Genomic DNA, 16,089 nt, shown 5'->3' with positions numbered 1-16,089 from the left:
CTAAATGCAACAAGGTTTTATAGGAGGCTGCTGGACTGGAAGGTCCAGAAGTTAATTATTCCACCAAAGGGACAAAAAGGTTCTGCAGAAATAAATGAAGATGTTTTGCTAAATCATAAAGTCATAGAATCCCAGACTGGTTTGGTTGGAAAGGGACCTTTAAAGCTCAGCCAGTCCAAGCCCTCTGCAAGCAGCAGACCTTTAAAGCTCAGCCAGTCCAAGCCCTCTGCAAGCAGCAGACCTTTAAAGCTCAGCCAGTCCAAGCCCTCTGCAAGCAGCAGGGACACCCCCAACTCGAGCACGTTGCTCAGAGCCACAAACAACCTGCAATGGTTCCAGGGATGGGGCAGCCACCTACCACCTCTCTGGGAAACTTGGGACAGGGTCTCACCACCCACAGTGTCAAATATCTCTTCTCTCCAGTCTGACTCTCCCTCTTTTAGTTTGAACCATCACCCCTCTCATCCAGTCACAACAGGCCCTGCTCAAAAGTCTATCCTCAGCCTTCTGAGCAGCCACTTTAAGCACTGAAGGTCTCTCCAGAGTCTTTGGATCTCCATAAGACAGCCAAAATGCAATCCAGATTCTTCTTATTTCCAAATAGTAGAGTAGCTGAAGATGAGGCAGCAGTGTGCCCAGGTAGGCAGGAGAGCCAATGGCATCCTGGGCTGGCTCAGGAGCAGTGTGGGCAGCAGGACAAGGGAGGTTCTTCTGCCCCTGTGCTCAGTACTGGTCAGGCCACACCTTGAGTGCTGTGTCCAGTTCTGGGCACTGTCAATTCAAGAGAGATGTTGAGGTGCTGGAAGGTGTCCAGAGAAGGGCAACAAAGCTGGTGAGGGGCCTGGAGCACAGCCCTGTGAGGAGAGGCTGAGGGAGCTGGGGGTGTGCAGCCTGCAGAAGAGGAGGCTCAGGGCAGAGCTCATTGCTGTCTGCAACTACCTGAAGGGAGGCTGTAGCCAGGTGGGGTTGGGCTCTGCTGCCAGGCAAGCAGCAACAGAAGAAGGGGACAGAGTCTCAAGCTGTGCCAGGGGAGGTCTAGGCTGGATGTTAGGAGGAAGTTGTTGTCAGAGAGAGTGATTGGCATTGGAATGGGCTGCCCAGGGAGGTGGTGGAGTTGCTGTGCCTGGAGGTGTTGAAGCCAAGCCTGGCTGGGGCACTTAGTGCCATGGTCTGGTTGATTGGCCAGGGCTGGGTGCTAGGTTGGACTGGCTGAGCTTGGAGGTCTCTTCCAACCTGCTTGATTCTATGATTCTATGAAATATGCATCTGATACTGCAATGCATATTTCATGTCTAAGATTGTTTAGTCTGAAGAAGAGAAGGCTGAGAGGAGACCTCACTGCCCTCTACAACTCCCTGAAAGGAGGTTGCAGTGAGGTGGAGAGGATGTTGGCCTCTTCTCCCTAGTATGAGGTGACAGAATGAGACGAAATGGCCTGAAACTGTGCCAGAGGAGGGTAAGGTCGGAGATCAGGAACAATTCCTTTGCTTCAAGAGTGGTCATGGCACTGGAACAGGCTGCCCATGGGGGTGGTGGAGTCACCAGCCCTGGAGGTGTTCAAGAAACCTGTGGCCATGGCAGTGTTGGGACATGGTTTAATGGGCATGGTGGTGTTGGGTTGATGGAATTGATCTTAAAGGGTGTTCTTCAACCTAAACAATTCACAGAGTCTGCGACAACAAGCAATATGTAGCATGTTGAAAACCCAGAAGTCAGAGAAATTGACTGGAACAGGGGAGGTTATGGATGCCACAGCCTCAGAAGTGTTCCAGGCCAGGCTGGAAGGGAGACTTGAGCAACATGGTGCAGAGAAAGGTGCCCCTCCCCATGGCAGGAGGTGGGAACTGGGTGATCTTGAAGGCCCCTTCCAACCCAAAACCATTCCATGAATCTGTAAGAAGGGAAAACTCAAGAACAAGCCTCAAATGTAGATGGAAGTGAAGAGGTGGAGGGAATCAAAGCATCTCTTCAAAGGACTGGTCCAGCCAGAGTTAAGGGTTTAAAAGCAAGCTGAAAGAGTAAAGACCTTGCACAGGAAAAGAAAGAATCACAGAACATCAACTCACTTGCTGGTCAAGTGATGTTCTTAATATGTTTACTTTGGTTTTCTCTTCCATATATCAGAGCTATTTAATAATAATATGGCTGAAGAAAACAGAGGAGACTCAAGCTTGGATATGGCAAAGGTTAAACAGGAAGTTAAGTGACATCAATTCAGAAACCACTAAAGCACTGCAGGTACTGAAGTCCTTCAGATCCTATTTTGCCTGTTCAAACCAGAAACATAATTTAGAAAGCACAGAGAAACATCTAGGAGGCCAAATGCTTAACACACACACACACACACACCCCCCCCAAATCTATGACCTTCAAAGACAGCTTAGATGTGGTACTTACCCCTCAGAGCAGGCAGCAGAGACCTCTCCTTCTTGTCATCACATTTATTACATTCACTGAAGTAGAGAAGCAAAAAGACATCCACCAGCACCCACATGAGCGAAGTGGCCAGAACCACCTTGCAGTAGACAAACCTCCTCATTGCTTTGCTGGGGGTCAAGCTCAAGCTGTGAGGAAAGGCAGCAGCTCTTGAGGGCTATGGAACTCCCCCAGCTCAGCTCCAACATGGAGGCAAAGACATGAATCCCCCTGCAAGCACAGAACAAAGATGTCAATTAATCATAGAATCAAGCAGGTTGGAAGAGACCTCCAAGCTCAGCCAGTCCAACCTAGCACCCAGCCCTGGCCAAGCAACCAGACCATGGCACTAAGTGCCCCAGCCAGGCTTGGCTTCAACACCTCCAGGGACACAACTCCACCACCTCCCTGGGCAGCCCATTCCAATGCCAATCACTCTCTCTGACAACAACTTCCTCCTAACATCCAGCCTAGACCTCCCCTGCCACAACTTCAGACTCTGTCCCTTCGTTCTGTTGCTGCTTGCCTGGCAGAAGAGCCCAACCCCACCTGGCTACAGCCTCCCTTCAGGTAGCTGTAGACAGCAATGAGCTCTGCCCTGAGCCTCCTCTTCCGCAGGCTGCCACCTCCAGCTCCCTCAGCCTCTCCTCACAAGGCTGTGCTCCAGGTCCCTCACCAGCCTTGCTGCCCTTCTCTGGACACCTTCCAGCACCTCAACATCTCTCTTGAATTGACAGTGTGCAGGGTTTGAAAGGGAAAATGGACAGCAAATACCAGGTGGACATGTTTAAAGTTGTCTCCCAGAGAGAGCTGTGGAGGCTCCTGGAAGTGCTCAAGGCCAGGCTGGATGCAACTTGGTCTAGTGGGAGGTGTCCCTGCTCATGGATGATCTTTAAGGTCTCTTCCAACCAAAACCATTCAACGATTCAATACATGAAGGTTGTCCTAATCTGAACTAGACCATGACTGACTCAGTGATTTAAATGCCTTCTGGTGGCCTTTCAGTGCTTGAAGGGGGCAAGCAGAAAGCCAGGGACAAACTTTTGAGCAGGGCCTGTTGTGATAGGACAAGGTGGGATGGTTTAAACTGGAAAGAGGGAGATTCAGATTGGAGAGAGGGAAGAAATGATTGATACTGAGCATGGTGACACCCTGGAACAGGTTACTCAGCAAGGTGGTAGATGCTCCATGCCTGGAAGCACTCCAGATCAGGTTGTTTGGGGCTCTGAGCAACCTCTCCCAGCTGCAGGTGTCCCTGCTGACTGCAAGGGACTTGGATTAAATGAACTCTAAATGTCTTCTCCCAACAAAACTCATGTGAGAGTCTACTACTTCCAAATACACCTTCGAGCAGAAGACTGCAGCCACTCACCTACATATATCCTCCTGGCCGCAGCAGTTAAGTTGTCTCAACAGAAGCTAAGTGTCAGGGCCTCCACATCTCTACAGCTATCTGAAAAGAGGCTGGAGTCAGGCTGGTGTTGGCCTCTTCTCCCAAGCAGCTAACAATAGGACACAAGGAAATGTCCTCATGCTGCACCAGGTGCAACTGAGGTTGGAAATGAGGAACAACTTCTTTGCCGCAAGAGTAGTCAGGAAACAGGAACAGGCTGCCCAGGGAGGTGGTGGAGTCCCCAGCCCTGGAGGTGTTCAAGAACTGTGTGGCCATGGCACTTTGGGGACATGGTTTAATGGCCGTGGTGGTGTTGGGTTGAAGGCTGAGCTGGATGATCTCAGAGGTCTTTTCCAACCTTAATGAATCTCTGATTCTCTGATCTGCTCTCAAGGCACACCTGTAGGTCAGGGCACGGTGTTTAAAGCCCTACACTTACCAAGGAAAGCTGCATTCCACATCAAGGTCAGGAGTTCTCCTCCAGCCATGCTCCAAGAACTGAACCACTTGAGATTTTTCCTAGAACCTATAAAAGAAAACAGAAAAAAAACCTCCTTAGCACTTGACTGCCCTTTCTGAAACCCAAAGCTTTTCAGCCTTGAAAAAAGCTCTCAGAAATCTCCTCCACATTTTATCCTCCCTATCTTAATTAACTCATTTTCTCCAGAACACTTTTATCTCTTATCTCTGAAAAAATCCTTCAACTTTCCAACCCAGCAGTGTCACAACTTCAAGAATCAGAGAACTGTTTGGGTTGGAAAAAGACCTCTGAGCTTATCCAGCCCAACTTTCAACCCAACATCACCATGGCTATTAAGCCATGGCCCAAAGTGCCACAGCCACATAGTTCTTGAACACCTCCAGGCATGGAGGTGACTTCACCACCTCCTTGGGCAGCCTGTGCCAGTGCCTGACCACTCTTGCTGCAAACAAATTGCTCCTCATGGCCAACCTAACCCTCCCCTGGCACGATTTCAGGTCATTTCCATCCCTGGAGATGTTGAAGCCAAGCCTGGCTGAGGCACTCAGTGCCATGGTCTGGTTGATTGGCCAGGGCTGGGTGCTAGGTTGGACTGGCTGAGCTTGGAGGTCTCTTCCAACCTGCTTGATTCTATGATTCTATGATTTCCTCTTGTTCTATCACCAGATTTTACTCCCCCACAGCCTGTCTCTCTCTATCCACTGTCACACTTCTGTCACACAGTCTTATCCTGACACATTACCTAGTGATGTGTGCCCCCACAAAGGGATCTCTCCAAGGAGAGCCCCATCAAAGCAACTCCCGTAGCACACACCAAGACCACAATCAGGCAGCTACTCCAGGCTATTGTCTTTAAACAACAGATGAAAACCAGTGCTGAATGAGCCTTCCAAAATCCCAGCATGGTGGGGTTGGAAGGGACCTCTGCAGATCATCCACTCCAAACCCTCTGATAAACCAGAGGCACCCACAGCAGCTTGCCCAGCAGCACAATGCCCAGATGGGCTTGGAAGTGACCTCTGCAGAGCATCCACTTCAAATCCTCTGCTACACCAGGGACACCCACAGCAGCTTGCTCAACAGCACAGTGCCCAGCTGGACTTGGAAGCTCCCTAGACAAGGAGACTCCACAGCCTCTCTGGCAGCCTGCTCCAGGCCTCCAGCACCCTCACAACAAACAACTTTCTCCTCATCTTCAGGTGGAATCTCCTGACTTCCAGTTTGTGGCCACTGCCCCTTGTCCTGTCCCTGGGCACCACTGACAAGAGTCTGGCCCCAGCCTCTCGCCTCCCACAGCTCCTTTATCTCTTGCTGAGCATTGCTCAGATTCCCTCTGGGGCTGCTCTTCTGCAGGCTCCACAGCCCCAGGGCTCTCAGCCTTTACTCCTCACAGAGATGCTCCAGGCCCCTCAGCAGCTTTGCAGCTTCCACTGGACTCTCTCCAGTAGTTCCCTGCCTCTCTTGAACTGGGGAAACCAGAATTGAAACCAGAACTCCAGATGTGACCTCACTAGGTCAGAGTAGAGGAAGAACATCCCCTGACCTGCTGGTCACACTCTGCTTAATGCATCTCAGGACAGCCTTGCCCTGCTTGGCCCCCAGGGCACATTGCTGGCTCATGGGCAACTTGTTCTCCACCAGCACTCCCAGGTCTTGCTCCATGGAGCTGCTTTCAGGTGAAAAAGACCCTTTGGAAGGGACTGCAAACAGCTCCCAAGAAGAAGAGATTCCCACTCCATTTGCATTCCAGTTCATCTGAAGCAGTGAGATGGAAGAGATGGAACTATCCCATGAGGACATCAGAGCCTTTCCCATCGCTCCTGAAGCGCTGCTTTACGGCAGGATCATTAATGAAGTTCTCTCTCTGTGTTAAGGTAGAAACACAGCCAACAGCTCTCCTTTTTTTGATTCTTCCTTATTTATTTCTCTTGCTGAAGTGATTCCCAACCAACTGATTGCAAATTTCAAGGGCTCCAGCAGACGTGGTCCTGGTTCTCACGATTCATTTCCATGCTAGTCACCAGAAACAGTTTAATTATCAGAAGAAAATCACAAAGAGAGGGAAAAAAAACCCCAAAATAAGAACAAATGAGGAGAGATCTTTATTAGAGGAGAGCTGAAGTGTTAACCCTCCCCATGCAGGCTCTGTCTCCATGGTGGCTCTAACTGGCTTTTGTAGTGCTGAGCAGAAGAGTTTCTTGCACAGTACCAGCTCAGATACAAAGGTTCTTCCTCCCTGAGCTCTTCAGAACACAGAAGACATTTTTGTCTTCATCAGATCTTGTTTTAACAGAAGGGAGTGAACCTCAGAAGAGCAGAAATCATCCATGAGCAACTGGGGGATAGATTGGATTGGATGATCTTGGAGGTCTCTCCCAGCCTGGCTGATTCTATGAGTCTAACTGGAAGCATCTTCTGATCCCAGTGCTGTGCAGCTTCTGAACCAGACTTGTTCAGCTTGAAGAACAGAAGGCTGACAGGACACCTTCTGGTTCTCAACAGCTCCCTGACAGAAGGTTGGAGTGAGGCTGGTGTTGGCCTCTTTTCCAAGCAACTACAGACAGGACAAGAGCAAATAGCCTGAAGCTACTGAGCTTAGACACAAGGAACAGTTTATTTGCTGCCAGAGTGGTCAGGCACAGGAACAGGCTGCCCAGGGAGGTGGTGGAATCCCCCATCCCTGGGGGTGTTCAGGAAATCTGTGGCCATGGCACTTTAGGGCACGGTTTAGTGGCTATGGTGGTGCTGGGTTTATGATCTAAGAGGTCTTTTTCAACCTTAATGATTCTATGATTCCATAAAAGGTCAGTGCAGAAAGCACTGCAGTGTGCTGCAAACCCTGAAGCTCTGCGAGCTTCAACAGAGGACGTGCCACAGACTCTTAGAATCACAGAATCAGTCAGGGTTGGAAGAGACCACAGGGATTATCTAGTTCCAACCCCCCTGCCATGGGCAGGGACACCCTACCCTAGATCAGGCTGGCCAGAGTGAAGGGATGATGGCAACCTTCTCTCGTACAATAATGAAAGAATGGTTTGGGTTGGAAGGGACCTTAAAATCATCTAGTTCCTCCCCACTGCCATGGGCAGGGACACCTTCAAATCAGAGTCAAGAGTGCCCTTCCTCCAGGGAAACAAAATACAATAAACCTGACTTTAATATTCAAGCCTGACTAATTCAGAGAACCCCTGCACAGTGGGGTTGGAAGGGACCTCTGCAGATCATCCACTCCAACCCTCTTGCTACATCAGGGGCACCCACAGCAGCTTGCTCAGCAGCACAATGCCCAGCTGGGCTTGGAAGCTCTCCAGACAAGGAGACTCCATAACCTCTCTGGGCAGCCTGCTCCAGGTCTCCAGCACCCTCACAACAAACAAGTTTCCCCTCCTCTTCAGATGGAAGTTCCTGGCTTCAAGTTTGTGCTCATTGCCCTTTGTCCTGTCACTGGGTTGGAGCTAGGCAGGTGTTGGTCCCTTCTCCCAAGGAACAAGCTGACAGGATAAGAGGAAATGGCCTCAAGTTACACCAGGGGAGGTTTAGGTTGGGCATGAGGAACAATTTCTTCCCTCAAACGGTTGTCAAGACCTGGTCTAGGCTGTCCAAGGCAGTGGTGGAGTCCACCTTCCCAGAGGGATTGAAAGGCCATACAGATGTGGTGCTGAGGGACATGGCTTAGTGGTGACTTGGCAGTGCTGGGCTAACAGTTGGACTCCATGATCTCGAGGGTCTCTTCCAACCAAAACAACTGATTCTCCCTATATCCTAGAACCAGGATTACATCTTCCAAGCTAACATCAAATCTACTCTGACCCCTACCTGGGCAAAGCCACTTGAGTTTGCCATCTCCTCTCCCAAGAACTTGAGATGTTTGGGTTAGAAGGGACACAAAGAACTTGAGAATCTTGGGATGTTTGGGTTAGAAGGGACACAAAGTGGCAAATCCTCATTGCTGGGTGAGCTGATTCCAGTGACATCAGTCAGTTTCTTCTGGAATGAAAGGTCCTGGATAGCTGAACTGCAGTTGTCAGGTCAACACTGACCATCATGTTGGCTGGAGAGGCTCAAGAATGTGCCCACAGGAGCTGGGGTTTGATGAAACACAGCTTTATCTACCCTGTATGACAGGAGCCAGCCCAGAACACACAGAGGAACATCTCACCTCCTGCCTTTCCCAGCTGTAGCCACATCTGCATGCACAGAGCAAGCTGCATCACAGCATCAGCCAGCAGTTGCCTAGCAACTGTGGGGGCTGCTCCTCTGGGTACCAGACACTGCTGAAAGCCCTGCAAGGTTCCAAATCATGCCCTGGATTCCCAACATGTTCCTCATGGCACCAGAGTGGCTTTCCAGAACACAAAGAGCTTTGGAGCTTGCTTAAGTTCATTTTTTTGTTGCTGATGAGTGGTTCCAACTCCTTCAGGCTCTTCCACCGCCGGGTACAGCTACGAGGGAGCAGCTGGCAGTGAAGGGAGCGCACTGGTCAAAACCCAGGGAGGTAATGGAACACCCTGAATCCCAGCAGCTTGTCTTGAAGGAGAAGGAAAAGAAGGTTTTCTCCTTTCTCCTGGCCACTAGACACTTAGATGAGTTCTGATAGGGGCTGGAAGAGCTTTAAGAGGAGCAGAAGACACAAAGACACCTGCTTGGACACCACAGTATTGGTTACCTCTGAGGAGAAGGAAGAGAGCTGTGCTTCCAAACCACATCATGGTTCTCCCTCTCTGGAGATATTCAAAACCCACCTGAATGTGCTTCTATGTGACCTGCTCTAGGTGATCTTGCTCTGCAGGGGGGTGGGACTGGATGAGGTTTCAAGGTCATGTCCAGCCCCTGGCATTCTGTGATCCTTAGTGCAGTTCAGCAGCACACCTGAGCTGCTGACGTCTGTGATGCCTCACAGCTGAAAAGCAGAATCCAAACTGCCTGTTCTGATAATCTGTGGGTTCTCCTGGGGTTTGATAGCCCAGGTTTGGTTCAATAGCAAATACACATCTACAGACTTCCACAGAGACTACTTCTCCAGCATCTGCACAGAATCAAACTTCAAATACAACTCCTCCAATTTTTGTTTCAGCTTTGGGCCCACTCGCTCCAAGAAGGACATTATGGAGCTGGAGCAAGTCCAGAGAAAGGCAGTCAAGCTGGTGCAGGGTCTGGAGAACAGGGCTGGGGAGAAGCAGCTGAAGGAATTGGGGGTGTTCAGCCTGGAGAAGAGGAGGCCTTTAGGCTGTCTCCAACTCTAAGGAAGGAGGCTGGAGACAGGTTGGGGTTGGTCTCTTGTTCAAAGGAACAAGTGATAAGAAAATGGGAAACAGGCTTAAGTTGCCCTTAAGGGCAATTGTTCCTCATGGAACAATTTCTTCCCCTTGAGGGAGCAGTGGTGAAATCCCCATCCCTGGAGGCAGCTCAAAGCCGTGGAGTCATGGTGCTGAGAGCCATGGATCTGGCAGCTTTCCTCAGTGACCTCCAAGGTCTCTTCCAACCACAGCAATTCTGCTATTCTCTCCTCCTGTACACACACAATCATAGAATCAAGCAGGTGGGAAGAGACTTCCAAGCTCAGCCAGTCCAACCTAGCACCCAGCCCTGGCCAATCAACCAGACCATGGCACTAAGTGCCTCAGCCAGGCTTGGCTTCAACACCTCCAGGCACAGCAACTCCACCACCTCCCTGGGCAGCCCATTCCAATGCCAGTCACTCTCTCTGCCAACAACTTCCTCCTAACATCCAGCCTAGACCTCCCCTGCCACAACTTCATACTCTGTCCCCTTCTTCTGTTGCTAGTTGCCAACCCTACCTGGCTACAGCCTCCCATTCAGGTGGGAAAAATAAACGATGCTGGAAGGGAGCAGAAAACTGCCTTGGTTGACTTTTTGAGGTCCATATCCATAACTGTAGACAACTCCCAGCCAGCAGGCATATGAGGAAGATGACGAAGTGGCTGAAGCTCCATGACTGGTGTGCCTCCAGTGGTAATCCTCTGCCTTTCCATGGTTTAACCCAGCCCAAGCTGCACTTCCTGGCCGTGATTTGTTGTGAGAATCCTTCTGTAACATATGCAGCTGAGCACCTCGGTCAGTGCTGAAACTCATCCTGGCTGACATGTCCCTGTGTTAGCAAGCAGCTCAATTCACAGCCTTTCAAGAGTTCCTCTCACACAGCCTGGGAACAATTCAGGCTAAAGGAAAACAACTTGAAGGAAAGCTTGAGCCGACTGTAGGTGTTGTCAGGGGGATCTTACTCAGTGCTGACCAGCAGAGGCAGTGAAGATAAGAGTTCCCCAGGGATCAGTGCTGGGTCCAGTCCTGTTCAGCATCTTCATCAGTGCCACTGATGACAGGGACAGACACAGAGAGAGTTTGTTCAACAAATTTAGCTGACCACACCAAACTGGGAAGCTTGGCTGAGACACCTGGAGGCTGTGAGGCCGTTCAGTGAGGCTTGGACAGGCTGAGAGCTGGGCACAGAGGAACCTGATGAGGTTCAGCAAGGATGAGTGCAGAGTCCTGCACCTGGGGAGGAACAGTAAACTGCACCAGCACAGGCTGGGAGGTGATCTGCTGGAGGGCAGCCCTGTGGAGAAGGAGCTGGGAGTGCTGGTGGACGAGAAGCTCTCCAGGGCACAGCAATGTGCCCTTGGGGCCAAGAAGGCCAATGGGGTCCTGGGGGGCATTAAGAGGAGTGTGGCCAGAAGGTCGAGGGAGGTTGTCCTGCTTCTCTACTCTGCCCTGGTGAGACCTCACCTGAATACTGCATTCACCTCTGGGTCCCCACTTCAGAAGGGGCAGAGATCTACTGAAGAGACTACGAGAGAAAGCTACAAAGATGCTGAAGGGGCTGCAGCACTGCTCTGTGAGGCGAGGCTGAGAGACCTGGGACTGTTTGGTTTGATGAAGAGAAGACTTAGAGAGAATCTAATCAATATTTATAGATATCCGAGGGCTGGGACTCAAGAGAGAGGAGACAAACTCTTCTCAGTTGTGGGCACTGGGTGTAAACTACAGCATAGAAAGTTCATCTCAACATGAGGAAGAACTACTTGACTGTAAAAGTCCCAGAGCACTGGCACAGGCTGCCCACAGAGGTTGTGGAGTCTCCTTCTCTGGAGACTGTCAAGGCCTGTCTGGATGTGTTCCTGTGTGACCTGAGCTAGATTGTGTGGTCCTGCTCTGGCAGAGGGGTTGGACTTGATGATTTCCAGAGGTCCCTTTCAACCCCTCACATCCTGTGATCTGTGATTGTCTAGAATGGAAAAGATCTCCAAGATCATTGAGTCCAAACAGCCTCAACTTGCAGCAGGGGAGGTTTAGGTTGAGTATCAGGGAAAATTTCCACACCAAAGGGGTCATTGAGCACTGGAAGAGGCTGCCCAGGGCAGTGGTGGAGTCCCCATCCCTGGAGGTGTTGAAGAAATGTGTGGCCATGGCACTTTGGGACATGGTTTAATTGCCATGGTGGTGTTGGGTTGATGGTTGGACTGAATGACCTTAAGTCTTTTCCACCCCAAACCTATGGTTCTGTGAGATCCTGTTCCACAATACCCCCAGTGCTTTGTGCTTGGAGTTGTCCTAGTTCCTGCTGGCTGATCACCATTTGGTGCAGCACTGTCTGTCCCAACCCTGATTCTGCAGCAGAAATAGCACCATCAAATCTTTCTGGGACCAGAGCTTAAATCTTGCTGTTGCCTGGTTTTCACCTCAAGAGCTGCAGAGGCTCACAGGAGAACCACCCAAAAATGCTCACATCCATCCTCTGACTGACCAGAGGTGAAGGCTGGAAGGGGGACGTGGAGCTGCACTCTCGCTCTACATTCCTTACGTGTCAAAAAGACCTTTGTTATGGATTTTATTTCTGCTGGGGCCTTTCCCCCAGCAAACTGCTGCTGACTCTTCAGCTCACCTTCCTGTCTTTTGCAAAGGTTGTGCCAGGGCAGATGTGCTGCAGAGCCAGAGAAGCACTGCGCTTGGAAAAGACCTTTAAGATCATCAAATCCAACCATAGATCAGATCTGAAAGGCTGAAACACAACTAGAGGGCTTTATGGGTGCATTTATTGCTCACTTCCCTTCATTTTCTTTAAAATCAAGCACTCTGCTGCTCTCCTGAGCTCAGTGTTCATTGCTGTGGACATCACTTGAGTGGCATCATAGAGAGGATTTGCCAGCGGCACTAATTTAACGTCTGAATTAGCTGGCTGAGGAAATGAGCTGATATTCTTACACAGAGTGTACAATCCCAGCGTGGTGGAGTTGCAAGGGACCTCTGCAGGTCATCCACTCCAAGCCCCCTGCTAAAGCAGGGCACCCACAGCAGCTTGCTCAGCAGCACAATGCCCAGCTGGGGTTGGAAGTACTGCAGAGAAGGAGACTCCACAGCCTCTCTGGGCAGCCTGCTCCAGGGCTCCAGTACCTCACACCAAACAACTTTCTCCTCATCTTCAGAGGGAACCTCCTGGACTCCAGTTTGTGCCCACTGCCCTGTCACTTGGCACCACTAGCCCCATCCTTTCGCCTCCCACTCTTTAGCTCTTGATCACAGAATGGTAGAGGTTGAAAAGTACCTCTGGAAATCAAGTCCAAACCCCCTGCCAAGGCAGGTACACCTAAAGGTCACATAGGAATAGCCTCAGGTCTCTCAGCCATTCCTCCTCAAAGAGATGCTCCAGTCCTCTCAGTGCTCATTCACAGCTGTCTGAACATGAGACAGTGTTGCTCAGGTAGCCAAAAAGGCCACCAGCACCCTGGCTTGGATAAGCAATAGCATGGCCATCAACCGTAGGGAAGTGAACACACATCTCTACTCAGCACTGGTGAGGCCACAGCACAAATATTGGTTCAGTTTTGGAGCCTGCACTCCAAGGACATTGAGGGGCTGGAGCCGGTCCAGAGAAGGGCAACAAAGCTCAGGAAGGGTCTGCAGAACAGGGCTGGAGAGGAGCAGCTGAGGGAACTGAAGATCAAAAAATCGTAAGACCAACCAGGTTGGAAGAGACCTCCAAGCTCAGCCAGTCCAACCTAGCACCCAGCCCTGGCCAATCAACCAGACCATGGCACTAAGTGCCCCAGCCAGGCTTGGCTTCAACACCTCCAGAGACAGAGACTCCACCACCTCCCTGGGCAGCCCATTCCAATGCCAATCACTCTCTCTAAACTCAGATGTTCAGTCTGGAGGAGGCTGATTGGAGACTTCATCACTCTCTACTCCCTGAAAGGAGGTTGGAGTGAGGTGAGGAATGACCTTTCCTCCCAGTATCAGGTGATATGAGAAGAACTAACAGCCTGATGTTGCACCAGGGAAGGTTTAGATTGGACACAAGGAACAATTTGAAAGTAATAAATGCAAAATAACCAGCAAAATTCAGCGCTGCTCTTGGGGGGGTTGGGCTCTGCTGCCAGGCAAGCAGCAACAGAAGAAGGGGACACAGTCTCCAGTTGTGCCAGGGGAGGTCTAGGCTGGATGTTAGGAGGAAGTTGTTGGCAGAGAGAGTGATTGGCATTGGAATGGGCTGCCCAGGGAGGTGGTGGAGTTGCTGTCCTTGGAGGTGTTGAAGCAAAGCCTGGATTAGTGCCATGGTCTGGTTGACTGGATAGGGCTGGGTGCTAGGTTGGACTGGATGAGATTGGAGGTCTCCTCCAACCTGCTTGATTCTGTGATTCTGTCACCTGATAGAAGAGGAAATGGACAGAAATTGTCCAGACTTTGGACAATCTCCAGACATTGGACAATCTGAAACTGTTCACATGCTAAGCTTATAGCAAACCAGGGTGTTTTTAACAACTTCTTGGCACAAGCAGCACACAAAAAATACATCTAAAACCAACTGAAGAAAACAAAAAAATCCTTAAAGGCTTTGGGCATAAACTCAGCAACCAGACATAAGACAATCCCAGGTGCTACAGCATGCTGGAAGTTCATGAAAGAAATTCAAAGCCCTCCTCTTGGCCCTTTTTCTTCCACTTTCTTCTCCAAGCATGCTCCATTTAGTAACAGACAATAAAGAATCACAGAATTGCTTGGGATGGAAAAGACCTCTGAGGTTATTAACCTACCACCACCATGCCAGGCTGCCCAGAGCCATGGTGGAGTTCCCATCCTTGGAGAGGTTTCAAAGCTGTGTAGATGCGGTGCTGAGAGCCACAGGTCAGTGGTGACTTGGCAGTGCTGGGTTAGTGGTTGGACTTGATAAGCTCAAAGGTCTTTTTCAGCCTAAAGGAGTTTGTGATTCTCTAACTGCCCATCTCCAAGATCAATACAAGAACCTCTTTCACATTTAGCAAGAAGATAATAAAACATAAGACAAGGGGAGGGGGGGATGGACATAAATAATCAGATCTGTCTCTAGTTGGAGTTATCCAATGTTTTGTGTTTCAAGAATGAGTTTCTCCCCCTCCCTCCTTTCCAGAAATAGGCTGCTTGACATTTAATAATAGCCCTGCTCTTCATCTGAAAATGCATTTCCCTGACTCAGAAATTAAAGTGGAAAAGACTTATTAATTCATCTAACCAAAGCTCTTTGTAACAGAAGCCTCCCCTGCACTCTGCCTTGCCTTCTTCAGCCAAACACCACCAGCAGCTCCTCTCAGAACACCACATCCCCAACACCCAGCCAAGAAAAGCTTTTTGGGGTTTGGACCATCTCACTCTAAGCCACTTAAGCTTGCAAATGATGTCGATTTGGGGAGGAATTTAACTGGGTTAATTCCCTCCTTCAAGACTTTGCCTTCAGGGAATTGTTTGGGTTGGAAAAGACCTCCAAGATCAACCAGTCCAACCATCAACCCAACACCACCATGTCCTCAAGTGCCAAGTCGACAGTTTTCTTGAACACCTCCAGGGAGGATGACTCCACCACCTCCCTGGGCAGCCTGTTCCAATGCCTGACCAATCTGGCAGCAAGGAAATTGTTCCTCATGTCCAACCTAACCCTTCTCTGGCACAATTTCAGGCCATTTTCTCCCATTCTCATCATCAGTAAGTTTGCAGATGACACCAAGCTAGGAGCAGGTGTGGATCTGTTGGAGGATAGAAGAGCCCTGCAGAGGAACCCTGCTAGGCTGGATAGGTGGGCAGAGGCAAAACCTACCACCACCGCCGTGGCCATTAAACCATGTCCCAAAGTGCCATGGCCACAGGTCTCTTGAACACCTCCAGTCCAACCATCAACCCAACACCACCACGGCCATTAAACCATGTCCCAAACTGCCCTGTCTACAGGTCTCTTGAACACCTCCAGTCCAACCATCAACCCAACACCACCACAGCCATTAAACCATGTCCCACAGTGCCATGGCCACAGTCTCTTGAACACCTCCAGTCCAACCATCAACCCAACACCACCACAGCCATTAAACCATGTCCCACAGTGCCATGGCCACAGGTCTCTTGAACACCTCCAGTCCAACCATCAACCCAACACCACCACAGCCATTAAACCATGTCTCAAATTAAATATGTCTCAATTAAAACATGTCTCAAAGTGCCATGGCCACAGTCTCTTGAACACCTGCAGGCATGGTGACTCCACCACCTCCCTGGGCAGCCTGTTCCAATGCCTGACCAAAGAGAGAGCAGAGGACTTTGGTCACCACCTCACTGGCACCTCCTTGACCTGCCAGTTAGAGCTGGCATCACCCCTGCCTCTCTGCAGCCTAGCCCCAGTGGGTGATAAGCAGGTATCTCCTGGCAAGCTGCTGCAGCACCTCATGACAGCTAATTAGCAGAGAGGAAGCTGCCTCTATTTATTCTGTTTTCAGGTGGTGGGTGCTCTCCCACACACCACTGCAATTAAAAAGTAACAAGT

At 50.2% G+C, this 16,089-nt stretch overlaps 1 protein-coding gene and 1 long non-coding RNA gene across 5 annotated transcripts in view; both read right to left on the bottom strand.

Moving 5' to 3' along the window:
• The window catches only part of LOC135181782 (uncharacterized), a 164,455-nt gene that overhangs the window by 85,944 nt on the left and 62,422 nt on the right, over positions 1 to 16,089 (bottom strand). The window lies entirely within an intron of this gene.
• Positions 1 to 16,089, bottom strand: part of GALNT13 (polypeptide N-acetylgalactosaminyltransferase 13) — a 102,379-nt gene that overhangs the window by 81,039 nt on the left and 5,251 nt on the right. For 3 of the 4 annotated variants that reach the window (XR_010304985.1, XR_010304986.1, XM_064155121.1), the window contains exons 2-3: positions 4,248 to 4,334; positions 2,398 to 2,646 (exon numbers count right to left, since the gene is read on the bottom strand). Coding sequence is in view for 1 of the 4 variants with exons in the window: in XM_064155121.1 (XP_064011191.1) it covers positions 2,398 to 2,539 (142 nt within the window). In the remaining 3 variants the exon portion in view is untranslated. The remainder of the gene's footprint in view (positions 1 to 2,397; positions 2,647 to 4,247; positions 4,335 to 16,089) is intronic. The other variant, XR_010304987.1, reaches the window with a different exon arrangement.

The sequence above is a fragment of the Pogoniulus pusillus genome, chromosome 2 (genome assembly GCF_015220805.1).
Source record: "Pogoniulus pusillus isolate bPogPus1 chromosome 2, bPogPus1.pri, whole genome shotgun sequence".
Classification (NCBI taxonomy): Eukaryota; Metazoa; Chordata; class Aves; order Piciformes; family Lybiidae; genus Pogoniulus; species Pogoniulus pusillus.
Note: the sequence above shows the minus strand (reverse complement) of the source record. Positions and strands in the feature narration are given on the sequence as shown.